Raw genomic sequence first — 14,959 nt, 5'->3', positions numbered from 1 at the left:
TTAGGATTACTTTTGTGTGTTCAAACAATGATCAGTTTCATTTGCGAACATCATCTCATAGCAACAGTGTTTTGTCTATTTTTCGAAATTACAGTAAATAAAATCACTAAAACATCATCGTGTGTTCGAGAAGATCAATATAAATTATAAAATATTATACACGCTTGTATTATAACGGTCACCTTCTTGAAAAATGTTTTATCAAGTAAGTACATACACGTTAAACATATTCCACACATGATATAATATAGAGACTTGCTTAATATAACATAATATCATAATATCATTTTTTAAACTTGACTTTTGCGAGTTACTATTACAAACAGAATTGTAGCAAAGTCCACCAATGGCATGACTATTTAACATGTTCCTACTTGTAAATTTTTAACTCCTTCCTTCTCTTACACACATAATATAGGTATATTAGGTATCTATAAATATATTTAATAAAATTAGTATTAAAAAAGAAAACATCGATATCATAAAAAACATGTTTTTATTTTTAATTTCTTTGATAAGATAGATACCTATATCTATTTTATCAAAGAAATTAAACAATTTAAACGATAAAACATGTTTGGAATAATACTTATATAAACGTTCTTACAGCCCACATGGAAGTGGGGTATCCGGTACATGTAAATTCCACCGATTAAGACTTTTTTTCATATTCATTTCACTAGTAATTTTTTACTACTTTTAAAAAAATGTTAATTCCACCGGGTTGTTTTAAAAAAAAAAATAACATTATTTTATTTTTATTTAGATATTCGGGATTTATACCCGCTTACATTTTAGACAAATTAATTAGTATTACCTTACGGCTTACAATATAGCATATGGGATAAAAATTAAAACTAGTATACACTATACACCCAATAACAATAAACTATCGTAAATAAGTTTCAATAGGTAATAAGTATCTACATAATTTATGTATATAGTATACATATTTATTATTTATACGTACTATATTTTTACTATTTAGATACTTATATCTTTTTTACAAACATTTAAAAATTATATAATAATCAATAATGATCTCTAGTGAGTAGTTAATTGAAAAAAATAAAAATATAATACATATACCTAAGTTATGTACAGATTTATTATTTAAACGTATTATATTTAGATAGGTACTTCTATCTTTTTACAGAAATTTTAAATGTATAAAATAATCAATAATGATCACTAGTTAATAATTAGTTGGAAAAAAATGAATAAATAAATTTACAAAAAATATATAGGCACCTAAAATATTACTAGTTATCAATAATGAACATTGAGTTAATAAAAAAAAAAAATAATAATTATTTGAATAAAATATAAAATTTAGATTGATACTTGAGGTTAATAGGTCCTTTAATACTGTATGTATTGTATGTGTATGTAAGTGAACGATTAAATATCTAATAGAACTTTTGTAAAATTATGTATATTTGAATATGCATAATATGTGTTTTCAAATGAGTGGGGTAAATGTGAGTGAAACGACTCGCATGCATTCGTTGTTACATTGAGCCCAAATGTTTGGTGGAAATAATGCTTCTTATGAAATGTAGGTGTCTAATATGTAGTAATCCTCGAATTTAGTAAGTTTTGAGTTTTTGAGCTTTAGACATTAATTCTATTGCAAAAAAAAAAAATAGAAATATCTTCAGAGTCTAAAAATACTAATCCAAAGCAAATTTTATTCAAGCTTTATTTTGATCCGTAGGCGCATATAAGAATAAAGTTTGGTCAACATTTTATATATAAAACTTTTAGTTCCGGACTTCCATATACATTATAAATATTAAAAAGTATATGAGACTATACGATGTTGTTTATAATTATGTATACGTATAATACGTATTGTTTTATTAAATAACATTTTTATTGATATATTGTTATATACTTTAACAATTTAAGTGTTATAACTTATAATTTATTCGGAAAAATATTTCCATCATAGTAAAGAGCAAAGCTTCACACACGTGACTCGTCTATACTTCTTCACTTGGCGTTCATGGAGTCATCGAAAATATAAATAATAATCAATGATCATTTTCTATTATGAGTATTGAGTTAACTTGTTTTACTTAATATTTTTTTTTGATTTCTATCACAGGTTTCAATAGTAATGGGGATTTTTATAATCTCCACTAGCGACGTAGCGCGGTCAATCACTGCCGGTGCGAATATATTAGCATTCTTCCCGTTGCCAATTTACAGTCATTTTTCGGGTTTCAATCCACTATTTCTGGAATTGGCGAATCGCGGTCACCGCGTAACCGTAGTCAGTCCGTTTTATCCAAAAGGGGACGTGCCGAATACTTACCAACATGTACCTATTCCTAACAGTATGTAATATATATATATATATATATATATATGTGAATAATATTATGCGTAATTATACCTACTCATTTTGACTGTTCTGTTACGATTACGTATGGACCTTTTTCACTATTACGATTGCGTATGATTTTCCTATCCAAATTTAATGCAAAGTTAACGTTATTCACTATTGTTAAAATTTGTAAAATAACTTACTTTGAGAAATAATTGTTTATTTTTTGATACAATTTCATAAAAGTTACTTTGATTATTATTCCCAGTTGCAGTTATCGATTCCAAGGTTTTAATTTATAACTTGTAAGTTTATCACGTTATATATATATATTGACTTTACTATTAGTTTTATTTCAATAGTTTTAATTAAAATTATGTTATTTTTTTGATATAATATGTAACAAAAACTGATTAACTTGATTGAATAATATGACTATAAACATACATTTCTTAACATACGTCTTAACAGTTAATTTATAATGTTTATTTGAAAATATTACTATTGTTAAAAATATTGAATACTAAATATATATGCATGTTGACAACGTTGCATTCATTTTTATACACAATTGTAGTATTTTTTAAATTGTTTGTTAAAGAAATCGTACGCAATCCTTTTTCTAAGACGGACAAAGGTATGAAATCATATATCACCAGCTTTGGCCCTGTTCAGCTTTATTATTTTAGCCAAAAATATTATTATACTGAATTCATTAAAAAAAATTAATATTTCCCATTAGTTCCCTATGCTAATGAGTAATAACATATATTGCCATTTTAGTAGTAAAAATTTATTGTGTAGAAAAATATATCAATAAACTGAATAAACTACAATTTATTATATTAAAATCAGTTAAATATAGTATGGTTTTATAGAACGAGATCTATTTAATAACGAATGTATAATATATGATTATTTTGTGTGGTATAGTAAAAATCCAAAGAAATACAAAACAAAATCTAATAGATATCCGGCATGCATATCGGGTGAGCAATATGATTAACGTCCAGCGGTCCATGATGAAAACGGTCAAGCGAACTTTGATGCTCAATGAGACCCGTACGTTTCTCAACAACACTCGGAATTCCTTCGATGTGGTGTTAGTTGAATGTTGGTACAGTGACATTTACCTGGCATTGGGGCATAGGTAACAATGTCTACAAATATATTTCGTAGTTTTATTTAAACAGATTCTATAGAAAATGTATATGGATTATGGAATTAAGTAGTGAATCAGTATCCATTTTCTCTTTTTTGGGTGTTTGCTTTATCTTTTATTTTATTTGTACATGAGCCATTCGTAAGTTTGAATAGTTTGATCGATTTTTATGTTGTTATACACAGTTAAATAATGTAATTTGTATACGGTACATTTTGTACAAATGTATAATACAGATAAAGTTTAAACAAAAATTTATTCTATTATCACAAAGTTTTGAAATATTTCAAGTTTTTTAATTATTTTAAATATCCCACTAACCACCAAAATTTTTTTTGCTAATAAACGTTTAAAGGGTAAAGGCATCAAACGAAATAGTCATAACTGTCAATTAACGAATCAAAATAATTGTAATTACATATTATTATACTATTATTATTATATTTATTATATTATTATTATTATAATTATAGCTTGAAAATTTTAATCAATAAATAATCAAAAGTAATAAGTAGGACTGAGTCGAGAAAAAATTAAGCAGGCAATAATTTTAGAGCGAAGGTTTGACAGCTGATGTAACAGGTTATCATACATTTTTTTCACTTTATGTTTCAGTTTGATATATTAGAGTGAATTTACATATTATCAAATTTAAAGATAACTGAAATATTATCTAAGGAAATGTCATATGCTTTTATTGATACTATCATTTTAAAGTTGTAATATTTTACATAGCTATACCTCACTTTAAAATGATAATGTCCAAAAAAGCATAAAATAATTTCTTAGATAATATTCTTACCTTTAAATTTGATAATATGTAAATTTACTCTAATATTAAAGTTAGCATCACAAAATGTGTTCTGCTGAACGCAAATTTGCTATGATGTACGTTAGTATAACATCCTGTTAAGAAAAATACATTTAACTAAAATTTTCAAAGAAAGTTAAAAAAAAGAAATTCTAATTGAAAATGTTCAAACTTACATCTTTAAACGTAACTATTAGAACTAATTATTTTCCTAAAATTGTACTACATAAGCACCTTCTCTTGCGACCAATAGGAGCAAATCATCAGTGAAAAATGTTACCAAAATGGGGAAAATAAATAATAATAACAAAAAAATTGTTACCATGATTACCGAAAATAAAATAGTAATAATAATAATAATAATTATAATAATAATAATAGTAATAGTAGTCATCGGTATTTTTTATTTTTCATTGTATTTTTATTAATTTTCCGTGCAATTTTCTTAACTTTTTCTTACATAAGAACCTTCTCCTGGAAATTACGACCCAAACAAAATAAGAATGAGCGAAATCGATCCAGCCGTTCTCAATTGATGAAATGTTATACATTTTTGTCTCTATTTTTATTTATATAAAGATAGAAGATAGATAGATTATTGTGAACTAAAAAAAAATTCACTCAACAAATTTCAAATTTCCAAACTAAAATAACTATAGAAACCATAGATTATATTGATTGTACATCGAGCTGATGTTTAGATGTCTACGTCTACCATAGAGTAAATAAAGACAATGGTATCGAGTTCAAATCCCAGACATCAATGAATAGATTTTGCACTTTTTCTACTTATTCGGTTGACTTTTTAAAAATTTTCTTTCGTAAAAACTTTCTCCAGACAATAACAAATACAACTAAAAAATAATTAGCGAAATCGGTTCAGCTGTTCTCAATTGATGAATTTTTATACATTTTTGTCTCCATTTTTATATATATAGATTTTTAATTTCTTTTTTTACTATGACAACGATTTAAGTTTGTATGTCTATTTGCATGCATTTTTAAAAACATTTTAAATAAATGATTTATTTTATTTAAATGGTTGCCATTGACTACCAAAAATAATTTAGTTGACTATTTGCTGGATAGATGGCGCTTCTATAATTTCATCACCACCTCGTCATATTTCTCTAACCCAGGGGTGGCGAACCTTTTTTGGGTCAAGTGCCAAAATTTAAAATCAAGTTTTTTGGAATATGCTCGCGTGCCAAAAAAAAAAAAATGAATTTTACTAGGTAAGATGAAAAAAAAAGCATGCAATAATTACACACATTTTATTAGGTATATAATTTAATAAATAAATAGTATATATGTAAAGTTTTATTACAAACTTATAAATTTGATTCTAAAAATTTCTCATAGGTACTAAACTTTTAAATATAATTTTTTTTTAAGATAAATAATATTTTCGTGCCACTGAAATTTGGTCAACGTGCCACTTCTGGCACGCGTGCCATAGGTTCGCCACCCCTGCTCTAACCCGATAACTTTCTCAAATTTTTCGTCCATAAGAACCTTCTCCTGGCAATTACGACCCAAACAAAAAAAGAATGAGCGAAATCGGCCCAGGCATTGTTGAGTTATGCGCGTACATACAAAAAAGGGGGTTCTATTTTATATAGTAGTATAGATATAGATATAGATATAGATATAGATATAAATTATCATAAATATTTTAATCAAATAGTTAAATTTATAATTTATTATTATAAATAATGTTGTGTCTTTTAAAAAATTACTTACTTTTAAATTTTCGTCGTAATTTATTATAAGTGGACAACATCTCTCTTTCTATAATAAATTTTAAGAATAGCAAAATTTGAAGCATGTTCTTTTAGCATAGGTACCTACTCATTTTTTTAGCCAATGTTTCACATAGTCGATGAAAATATTTTTTGTGAATTATTATCCGATTTATATGGTGTACGGTTTTCCACCACTTATTTACTCCTATACATTTACAGTTTACACGGTGACTCAGAAACTATGCCACATTTTTTAAAAAAACAAGGTCTTTATAAAAAAGAAATAGAGCTAAGGGGTATATGTCATTGTTTAAGTAATCTTATGAAGTTTAATTTAGGAACTTTGAGATGTGCTTACAGGAGCGTACTTCACCTGAGAGTAACCTCAAATTCCTTGTGTGTGATAAAATAAGAACTGTTCAGGTTCGCTCTGAAATTATTGGGTTGATGTCGTTGGAGTATTTCAAGAGGATCATTGGAGGGAATATTTGAATTTATGTATTTTCTACTAAAAAAACTTTCTTATGCACTATTTATGTTGATTAACTATTCAAAGTTGCATTGTGTTTCTTTTAATTGATAAAATTGAAAACAAAAGATTTTAGTATTCATTTTTAATCATCCTGTATATTAAAATTTCGCGTTGTCTACGTAGATATTCCGCTCCGACAGTGTGTTTGAGCCCCATGACACCACCAGTGACACTCAGCCAATCACTGGGCATCCCGGACCATCCTGCGTACGTACCGTCATTCTGGCTCCGGTACTCGGACTTTATGTCATTCAGTGAGCGCCTATACAACGCGGCAATCGCTGTTGCTGAACTGATTGTATCTAAGGTCGTGTTCCATTACGAAAATCAGAAAATGCTAGTCGACCTGTACACATACCCCGGGCACCAAAATTGCCCACCGCTAGACGAGCTCCGCCGAACCGTTCAACTCACGTTGGTCAACGGCCACTATTCCGTGTCATACCCCAGGCCGTATCCACCAAACGTGGTACAAGTGGCCGGCATGCACATGCGGTCTAAGACTTCCACCTTCGTCGATAAGGTAAGCTATACGCGAGGCCTAACCTAAAAAAGAAACTTTTATTTTTTTTTCATTATCTTAAGTTGTAAGGAAGTACAACAAAATAGTAAAAAAAAAAATATAGTAATAATAATCAACCCTTATAATGTTCTATAGTAATATGTCATATTATATCAATTTCATGTTATCTATATAACTTATCAGTATATAATTTGAAATTATGCAATATGTGTTCAATGTATATTTAAATAAACAAAACTTATTAAATATTGAGAAAATATAACATAATACTAGCTGATCTCTTGCACTACGTTGCTTATTAAAAATACTGACGCTTGTGATTTATTAATTTACTTATGGATCACCTTGAGTTATTTTTTTGCTTAAATTAGGCAACGGTATGGATCAAATAACAACCCTAATGTGATACAATTAAAACAGCTTTAATTGGTATAATTAAAAAAAATTCCAAAAACATTGTGTTTATTATTCTAATACCTACTTTATGATACATTACATTCTTTGTTTTATTTTCTGGCTCATATATATATAAACAATTTCGTGGGTATTCCGATACAGGGACAGGTGATATACCTACAATGTATTTTTTGTCACGCCTGCATCGAAAGTTTGGTTTTCGACCACGGTTGAAGCGTTCGAAAGCGTCCTTTTTCCTTCCAGCGGGCGGTAAAGTGGAAATCCCCAAAGTGCCGGGCGGAAAAGAGGAAATCCCCAAAAGTGCCGGGCGGAAAAGAGGAAATCCCAAAAAGTGCCGGCCACCGGGCGCGTAGGTATCCCCTGCACAACCAGAAACTAAAATGTACACCTACCACGGTTCTTACAAAACATAAACTTTTGGTTACATCTTAAATGTATAGTAACCTCCTTGCATGACGCATAAACATTTAAACATATTTAATTCGCACTGTTCCTATATAAGGGCGTCGAACGATGCGTTAGTAATAGTCTATAATTGTTGCATAGATCCCTGCATAACCTTTTTCATAAACGCAGGGGCGTGACAAAAAATAGTATGTGTGGCTCGCGCGGGAAGGCCATTTCAGTCTTGGGCGAAATGCGGCACTTGCCTACGGCTCGTACCGCACACAACGCCCGCGACTGAAATGGCTCATTTCCCACCCTTGCCACACAATATACTATTTCAATATACTTAATTTGAAAATTTTCTCGAAAAACTTTAGTTGCGTCAAATGATGTGTAATTTGAAAGCAATTATTGTATTGCTGGATATGAGTCAAATGATGTTTAGAATTAGGCCATTTTCGTAAACTAATGAATGTAGTCGTGGCTCTGGTGGCGGTACAAATGGCATCAATTTGACTTTACCGCTAGAGCAATACAATTCAGGGGCTTCATTTTTAAACTTAAATGCCTTGCAATATTGACACACAACGTTTATTGGTCCAATAGCAACTATTTGCCGTGAACTGTAATTGATTTTCACTTTATAATTGAATGCAGCTCGATTGGGGTTAAATAAAACATCCATTTGTTGTCAATTTCGATTCCGTTCAATTTCATATCGCCTCGCGTTGATTGTCAGTTTCATTTGCTCATGTATATCTTTGCCTTGTAGCTAATGTGGTTCTACAACTTACGTTTGTACGTCTAATTGCTGGCATTTTTAAAAACAACTTTTCCAAAACACTTTAAATAAATGATTAAAACTTATAACAATAATAATAAATTTATTTTATTTTGTTTTTTTGTTAATTAAATGGTTCCCATTGATTACAAAAATATATTATTATTATTTCGTTTATTTTTTACTAGACAGATGATGCCACTGTAATTGTATTACTGCCACGTCATATCCCTCTAACTCTGTAATTCTCTTATTTTTTTTTTCATAAGATCCTTCTCCTGATAATAACAAATACAATAAAAAAAGAATTAGGTAACTAAATCGGTCCAGTCGTTTACGCATGATGAGGATATACCTGGTAAACAAGGATTCAAAGATAGGTAGTTAGATAGATAGATAGTAGTTATGCTGGTTCTTTCTAAATTAACTTTACAATTAAAAACACTGTAGTCTGTAATTATACATTATTATAATATTAGTACTTACCATAAATATTTTATAGAAATATGTAATTCTATAATTAATGTATTGAACGATTTAGTTCTTGAAAAAATACATAATGTTATTTTACAAAACTTATTATAGGATGTATCTGTCGTTAGTAACTTAAATGGGCGAGAGTGTACAATATAAAATTAAAGATACCCACTCGATTTTAAAATGTATAACTAAATATCGCATATTTTGTTTTAGTTTTTATTTTAGTAAACTATAATGTAGATGGTATCTACTTTATTGATTGAATACTGAATTAAATAGCTAATAATACTTATTTATTTAAATAGTGAATTTCGAACACGTTTTAAAATATTCTTTGTTATAATGTTCGACAGAAATTCAAAGCACTTCTTGACGGTGCGGTTCATGGAGTTATCTATTTCAGTTTCGGATCGAATTTAAAGATGTCGGACCTGGCGGAACGCGACGTACAGGTGTTTGTCGAATCGTTTAGAAAGCTTAAACAAATTGTGCTGTGGAAATGGGAAAATGGGACCATTGCTAATCTGCCCGATAACGTGTACATCGACAAATGGTTTCCACAGCAATACATCTTGAGTAGGTCCATAAATGTTATAAACAAATATCGAACATTTGACTAAATATACTAGGTACATGTTCTTAAACTCAGTTAAGCACTGATTTTACAAATAGATGATAGGCACCAATTCAAATTCTTGAATTGTTGGAGAGTGGAGACCCACTTTAAAAATTCATGAAGTTTTCAGATTCATTACGACAGATTATGTATGTTTATCCAAATAAAGTAAAAGCAAAATTATAATATAACATGCAAATTAATGAAAATCTTAATAAGATAATCAAAAAAAAAAAAAAAATATGGGAACCCTTGCTATAGTCTATATAATATAGGTAGTAGGTATGGTATGGTTTATAAGATTAATAATCTCGAAACGTGTGTTACACAAATCTGTATAATTAATATTATTTCATTAACTATGAAGATAAACCTGATTGGTTCTACGATGAACATTTATCATTATTTATTTTCCTTAATTCTACCTAGTATAATACCTACTATAATTTTTTTTTAAAATGATCATTATATAAACTGTAACTATTTTAAATTATTATTACTCAATGTATTTTTTGTTCCTTATCTTAACTGATTTTTTTTTATAAAACATATTAGAATTTAATCAGTTTAGTTGTTTAGTACCTTATTATTTTTCAATAGATCTTTTCTCTGTAATTAAAACGAACAAGTGATAGGCGGAACTTGTTGTTTCTATTAGTATCGTAAAACGTACCTAATTGAAAAAATATGTAAATAACTTTATGGAAATATTTAAAAAAAACTATTTTTATTGTCAATTATATTAAATCTTGAATAAATTAAATTAAATGTGTTAGTTATAACACGTAACAGTTATAATAATAGAGAGTAGATTTAAGTTGTATTCTTTAAATTCATATCTAAATGTCAAATACTATTATTCGTTGTAAATTGACCTACACAAATTCATGAATTTAAAATCAACGAAAATATCAGTATTAGAAACCAATATTAAACCTATATGGTTGCCAGGTTGCGGTAGTGTACCTATAATATTAATACTTACACATATTGCATGTGTGTTGATTTACAGTTAGGTACATAATATTATTTATTATTCATGATTTTTAATTAATATAATTTTACAAGTGTAGTTAACCAAGAACCATTTTCCATACCTTGACATGTAAAATTGGGCCAATCCCCAAAAAGTAGCATGTCGCTTAGAAGGTAAAAAGAGGATGTAAACCAGTTGAAATAAAATAATAAATTATAACATAAGTTTATAACGGGTGGTTGTTAGCTTCTCCAACAATAAAAAAAAAAATAGTGCCAAGCACTATGGCCAAATCCTAATAACAAATGAAATAATAATTGTACCATTTGTACCTATTGATTTTGATTCTATACTCGATAATCGTGCAGATGGGTATTATCCATTTAAACTATATTGTTGTACACTATAGTAGATTACGTTTCATATTTTTAAACTCCGATTATCCGATAGTATTTTCATAATAAGAGAAAACTATTTTTACTTTCATTAATAATATTATACGAGATAATTGTTAATATTTAAATCAATATCTAAATTCTTAATAAGTAATTTACTAATAGTTTAGTGGTACCGCCCCGTTACCTCTACACAAGAGTCACCACTGCATTTTCATAAAAATATGACGTGTTATTACCCTGGAAATACCGTTTCGATCAAACTTCATTATAATTTATATTATATTAACTACAACTATATATGCTGGTCGATTGTAATTGATGTATAATTGCTTTTGTTCAAAGGCCATAAGAACTGTAAGTTGTTCATCACTCACGGAGGATATCATAGTCTCGTGGAGGCCCTGCACATTGGTTTGCCGTTGATTGGATTTCCGTTTTATACCGACCAGTATTATAACATGAGGTTTGTTATCGAAAACGGTTTCGGAATTGAAATCTCACTGGACCACCTGAATCTAAAAGTCCTTGACGATGCATTAGGAAATATTTTGAATAATATTAGGTAATATAATAATAAGGATATAAAAATATAATATAGTTAGATGGCTTAGATGACTACGTGAAAAGTTTTTATCCGAAATTATAAATTAAGTTGAAAACAAGTTAAACAATTTGGTTTAAATTGGTATTTGAAAGTATCAAACTGATTCTTAATTAATTGGAAAACCCTTTCAGCTAAATAATAATATATTATTATGGGCCAAAGGGCCACTTAATAGTTTGTCACTGTATAAGTCACACTAGTCAAAGTAATGAATATGTTACAGTTGTTAATTGTTATATTCGAATTCAATAATAAGTTATTGCATAATTAAAATCATTCTTAGTAGAAACGGGGTTTTCAGTCTCAATTTCTAAGGAAATTTTATAATTTACATATTTAAATTATTATGATTATTAGTATTTTGATGATATGTTTACACATTTTCATCTAAATTATTGCTAATATGTTATAAACACTTAATTATTGTATTGCAATTATTAAATCATATATTACTGTTATTAATTTATTTGTCAATATTAAACTTTCTTATAACGTGCAACTGTGTGAATACGTTCGTGATTTAAATAGTTTAAGAATAGTCTAAATATTTTGAAATTGCAATAAGTATAAAACTTTTTTACTACCATAAATCAAGAAAAACTTAAGTTATTATAATATTATCATTTAAGAATACTTTATAGAAACCACCATTTGTTCACAAATTAATTTTAAGAAATATCAAGCCAAATAAAACATGAAAAAAATTAGTGTTTCCTTTTTAGTAATTATTTTTTAAGATATTTATTTTCAAAACCAATTTAAACTAGTTTGATTCTCCAAATTTTTACACCTTTTTTTACGTGGTTATACCTAATATCTGTAAATATATTAATGGTACCTACATTTTATTTCAGTTATAAGAACAACGCTCAAAGAGCTTCCAATATTTTCTTGGACCTACCAGTTTCTGCGATGGATGCCGCAGTGTATTCGGTTGAATACTTAATCAGAAACGGTGTTAACCATACTTCACCTGTATCCACGAGTTTGAGTTGGTATCAATATTTTGTTATTGACATAATGGTTTTTATAAGCGTTATTATAGCTTTAACTACACTCGTTTTATATAAATCCATTAAATACTTAAAAAAGATCATTAATTTAAAAGATAAAAAGTTAAAATAAAATAAAGATATATACTTATTATAAATGATATTATAATGTATTTATTAATAATATAATACGTAGAATAAAATAATTATGCATTAAATAGCTTTGATATTTGAGAAATTGCTTCTTTTTTTATTTTATTAAAAAATTAAGAAGACACGACTTCAGATTAAGGATAATATTTCTAGCTATATCGATTATCCGATACACATAATAATATTTGTATTAACTATAAAGGTATTATAAGGTATACTATTATTTTGCTCGTGACATGCCGTTTATTGGTAACCGTGCACAGCTGATGTACTAAAATTACCTATTTAAGACGCCGGCATACCTATATATTTTGTAAAATTTATTTTACTAACTGAATCCATGGGCGCCCATAGGTAACATTTTAGGGGGGGGGGTCAAAATAAATTGTTTTCAAATGTAAGATAATAAAAATACTAATAATATTATGCTAATATTTATTGAGTTACAAGTTCATAATATTTTTTGTCCAGGGGGGGGAAGTGCCTTATCTTGCACTCCCCAATGGGCGCCCATGACTGAATCCAGTCACGCTTTGCTATGGCTCAGGTTGATATTAATTATTTATAATAAAGAATGTGAATAAAAGCATTTAAATGAACATAAATTTACTGATAAATACATATTTTAATTTAATACCCTAATTAGTAATTAACATTGAGTTGTTGTGACTAAGTGTGCAATAAAAGGATAGAAAGAAAAATACTACATCTAAATAAATATCCATAGCTGGTTATATTATGTACCCTACTGTCTAAAATAAGGATAAAAAACATGAAATATTTTTTATATAACATAAAAATATTTTCTTAGATATATTATATTTTGAATAGATTAGGTCGGATATACTTGTTTTATTAGTGTCTCGCAAAACATTTGAAATCTCTCGTTCCTGTTGTTAGAAATTCGGAACGAAAAGTGTACAACAACACTTATGGATAGAAATGCAAGTATGTAAAAATGTAAAATCAATTCATTGAATAATTTTTGAGTTTTGAGGATACAAAAATGCGGGAGCTAAATTATTATAATATAGATAATCATAATTTACAATGGATGTAATTTTTCGAAAAATTCTCAAGAATAACTCAATAAACATCATTATAGACAATTTTTATATTTATTGATTATTTTATAACGTAGTTTTAAGGACAACTAAATGTAAGGTCTAAAAAATATTTAAAGGCCACAAATATTTGGCAGTTTCATTGAGAAACCATTGAAAATATCAGACAAAAAAAAAGATTCTTCTGTCAATATTATGGAAATGCACAGGGAACCAATAAAAAATAGAAATTCTTGATGAATTTCTAATTTTTAGAAAACCCCTCAAGAATAACTCAAGAAACATTATAATAGAAGGCAATATTTGAATTTATTGACTATTTTATAACGTAGTCTTAAAAAGAACTAAACATAAGCTTAAAAACATATTTATAAGCCAAGAATAAAATGGGTTGACTTCCCCATAAATTAAAAGAAAAATAATAAAATTTTCACTGATTATCTCCATGAAAACTGAAAAATGGGCAAGAAAAAATCAATTATTCCTGAAAAAACAATCGTGATCTATATGGCGAAAGCGGTCCAAGGTTAGGTTATAAAAGCGTAAAATTTTATACAAGTAGATTTTGTTCATAAAAATTGAAAAATGGGCAAGAAACAAATCAATATTTACAAAAAAAACCATTGTGACCTATAAGGCAGGGGCAGCCCAAAATTGGATAAAAGCGTAAAATTTTATACCAGTGGATTTTCATCCAAAATTTAACAATATTAAATAAAAAAAATTATTTTTCTTTGATTTCCTTCATGTAAATTTAAAAATGGGCAAGAATCAATCAATAAATGCTGAAAAAACTATTATCACCTATATGGCAGGGGCGGCCCAAAAATGGATTTATGGATAAAATTTAATTTTCTTTGATTTTTTTTTCATAAAATCTGAAAATGGGCAAGAATCAATCAATAAATCCTAAAAAAACCATAATCACCTATATGGCAGGGGCGGCCCAAAAATGGATTTATGGATAAAATTTATTTTTCTTTGAT

The 14,959-nt window shown here is 27.9% G+C and overlaps 1 protein-coding gene across 1 annotated transcript; it reads left to right on the top strand.

Annotated features, from left to right (window-relative positions):
* Positions 1–12,994, top strand: LOC114130208 (UDP-glycosyltransferase UGT4). Its single transcript, XM_027995127.2, has 7 exons — positions 1–205; positions 2,111–2,342; positions 3,266–3,482; positions 6,706–7,105; positions 9,524–9,746; positions 11,503–11,722; positions 12,619–12,994. Exons 1-7 carry the CDS (start codon positions 194–196, stop codon positions 12,887–12,889), a joined length of 1,575 nt encoding a protein of 524 aa, XP_027850928.1. The 5' UTR covers positions 1–193; the 3' UTR covers positions 12,890–12,994.
* Positions 12,995–14,959: the final 1,965 nt, after the last annotated feature.

Source organism: Aphis gossypii, chromosome 1, assembly GCF_020184175.1.
Source record: "Aphis gossypii isolate Hap1 chromosome 1, ASM2018417v2, whole genome shotgun sequence".
NCBI classification, from domain to species: Eukaryota; Metazoa; Arthropoda; class Insecta; order Hemiptera; family Aphididae; genus Aphis; species Aphis gossypii.
The sequence above is the reverse complement of the archived record's forward strand: the minus strand, read 5'-3'. Positions and strand labels throughout refer to the sequence as shown.

Bases quoted from the DNA above. Each gene is read 5' to 3' on its own strand.
- LOC114130208 (XM_027995127.2), top strand. The intron at 2,343-3,265 runs GTATGTAATATA...TGTGTGGTATAG, and splicing joins ACATGTACCTATTCCTAACA to TAAAAATCCAAAGAAATACA. The intron at 7,106-9,523 runs GTAAGCTATACG...AATGTTCGACAG, and splicing joins CTTCCACCTTCGTCGATAAG to AAATTCAAAGCACTTCTTGA.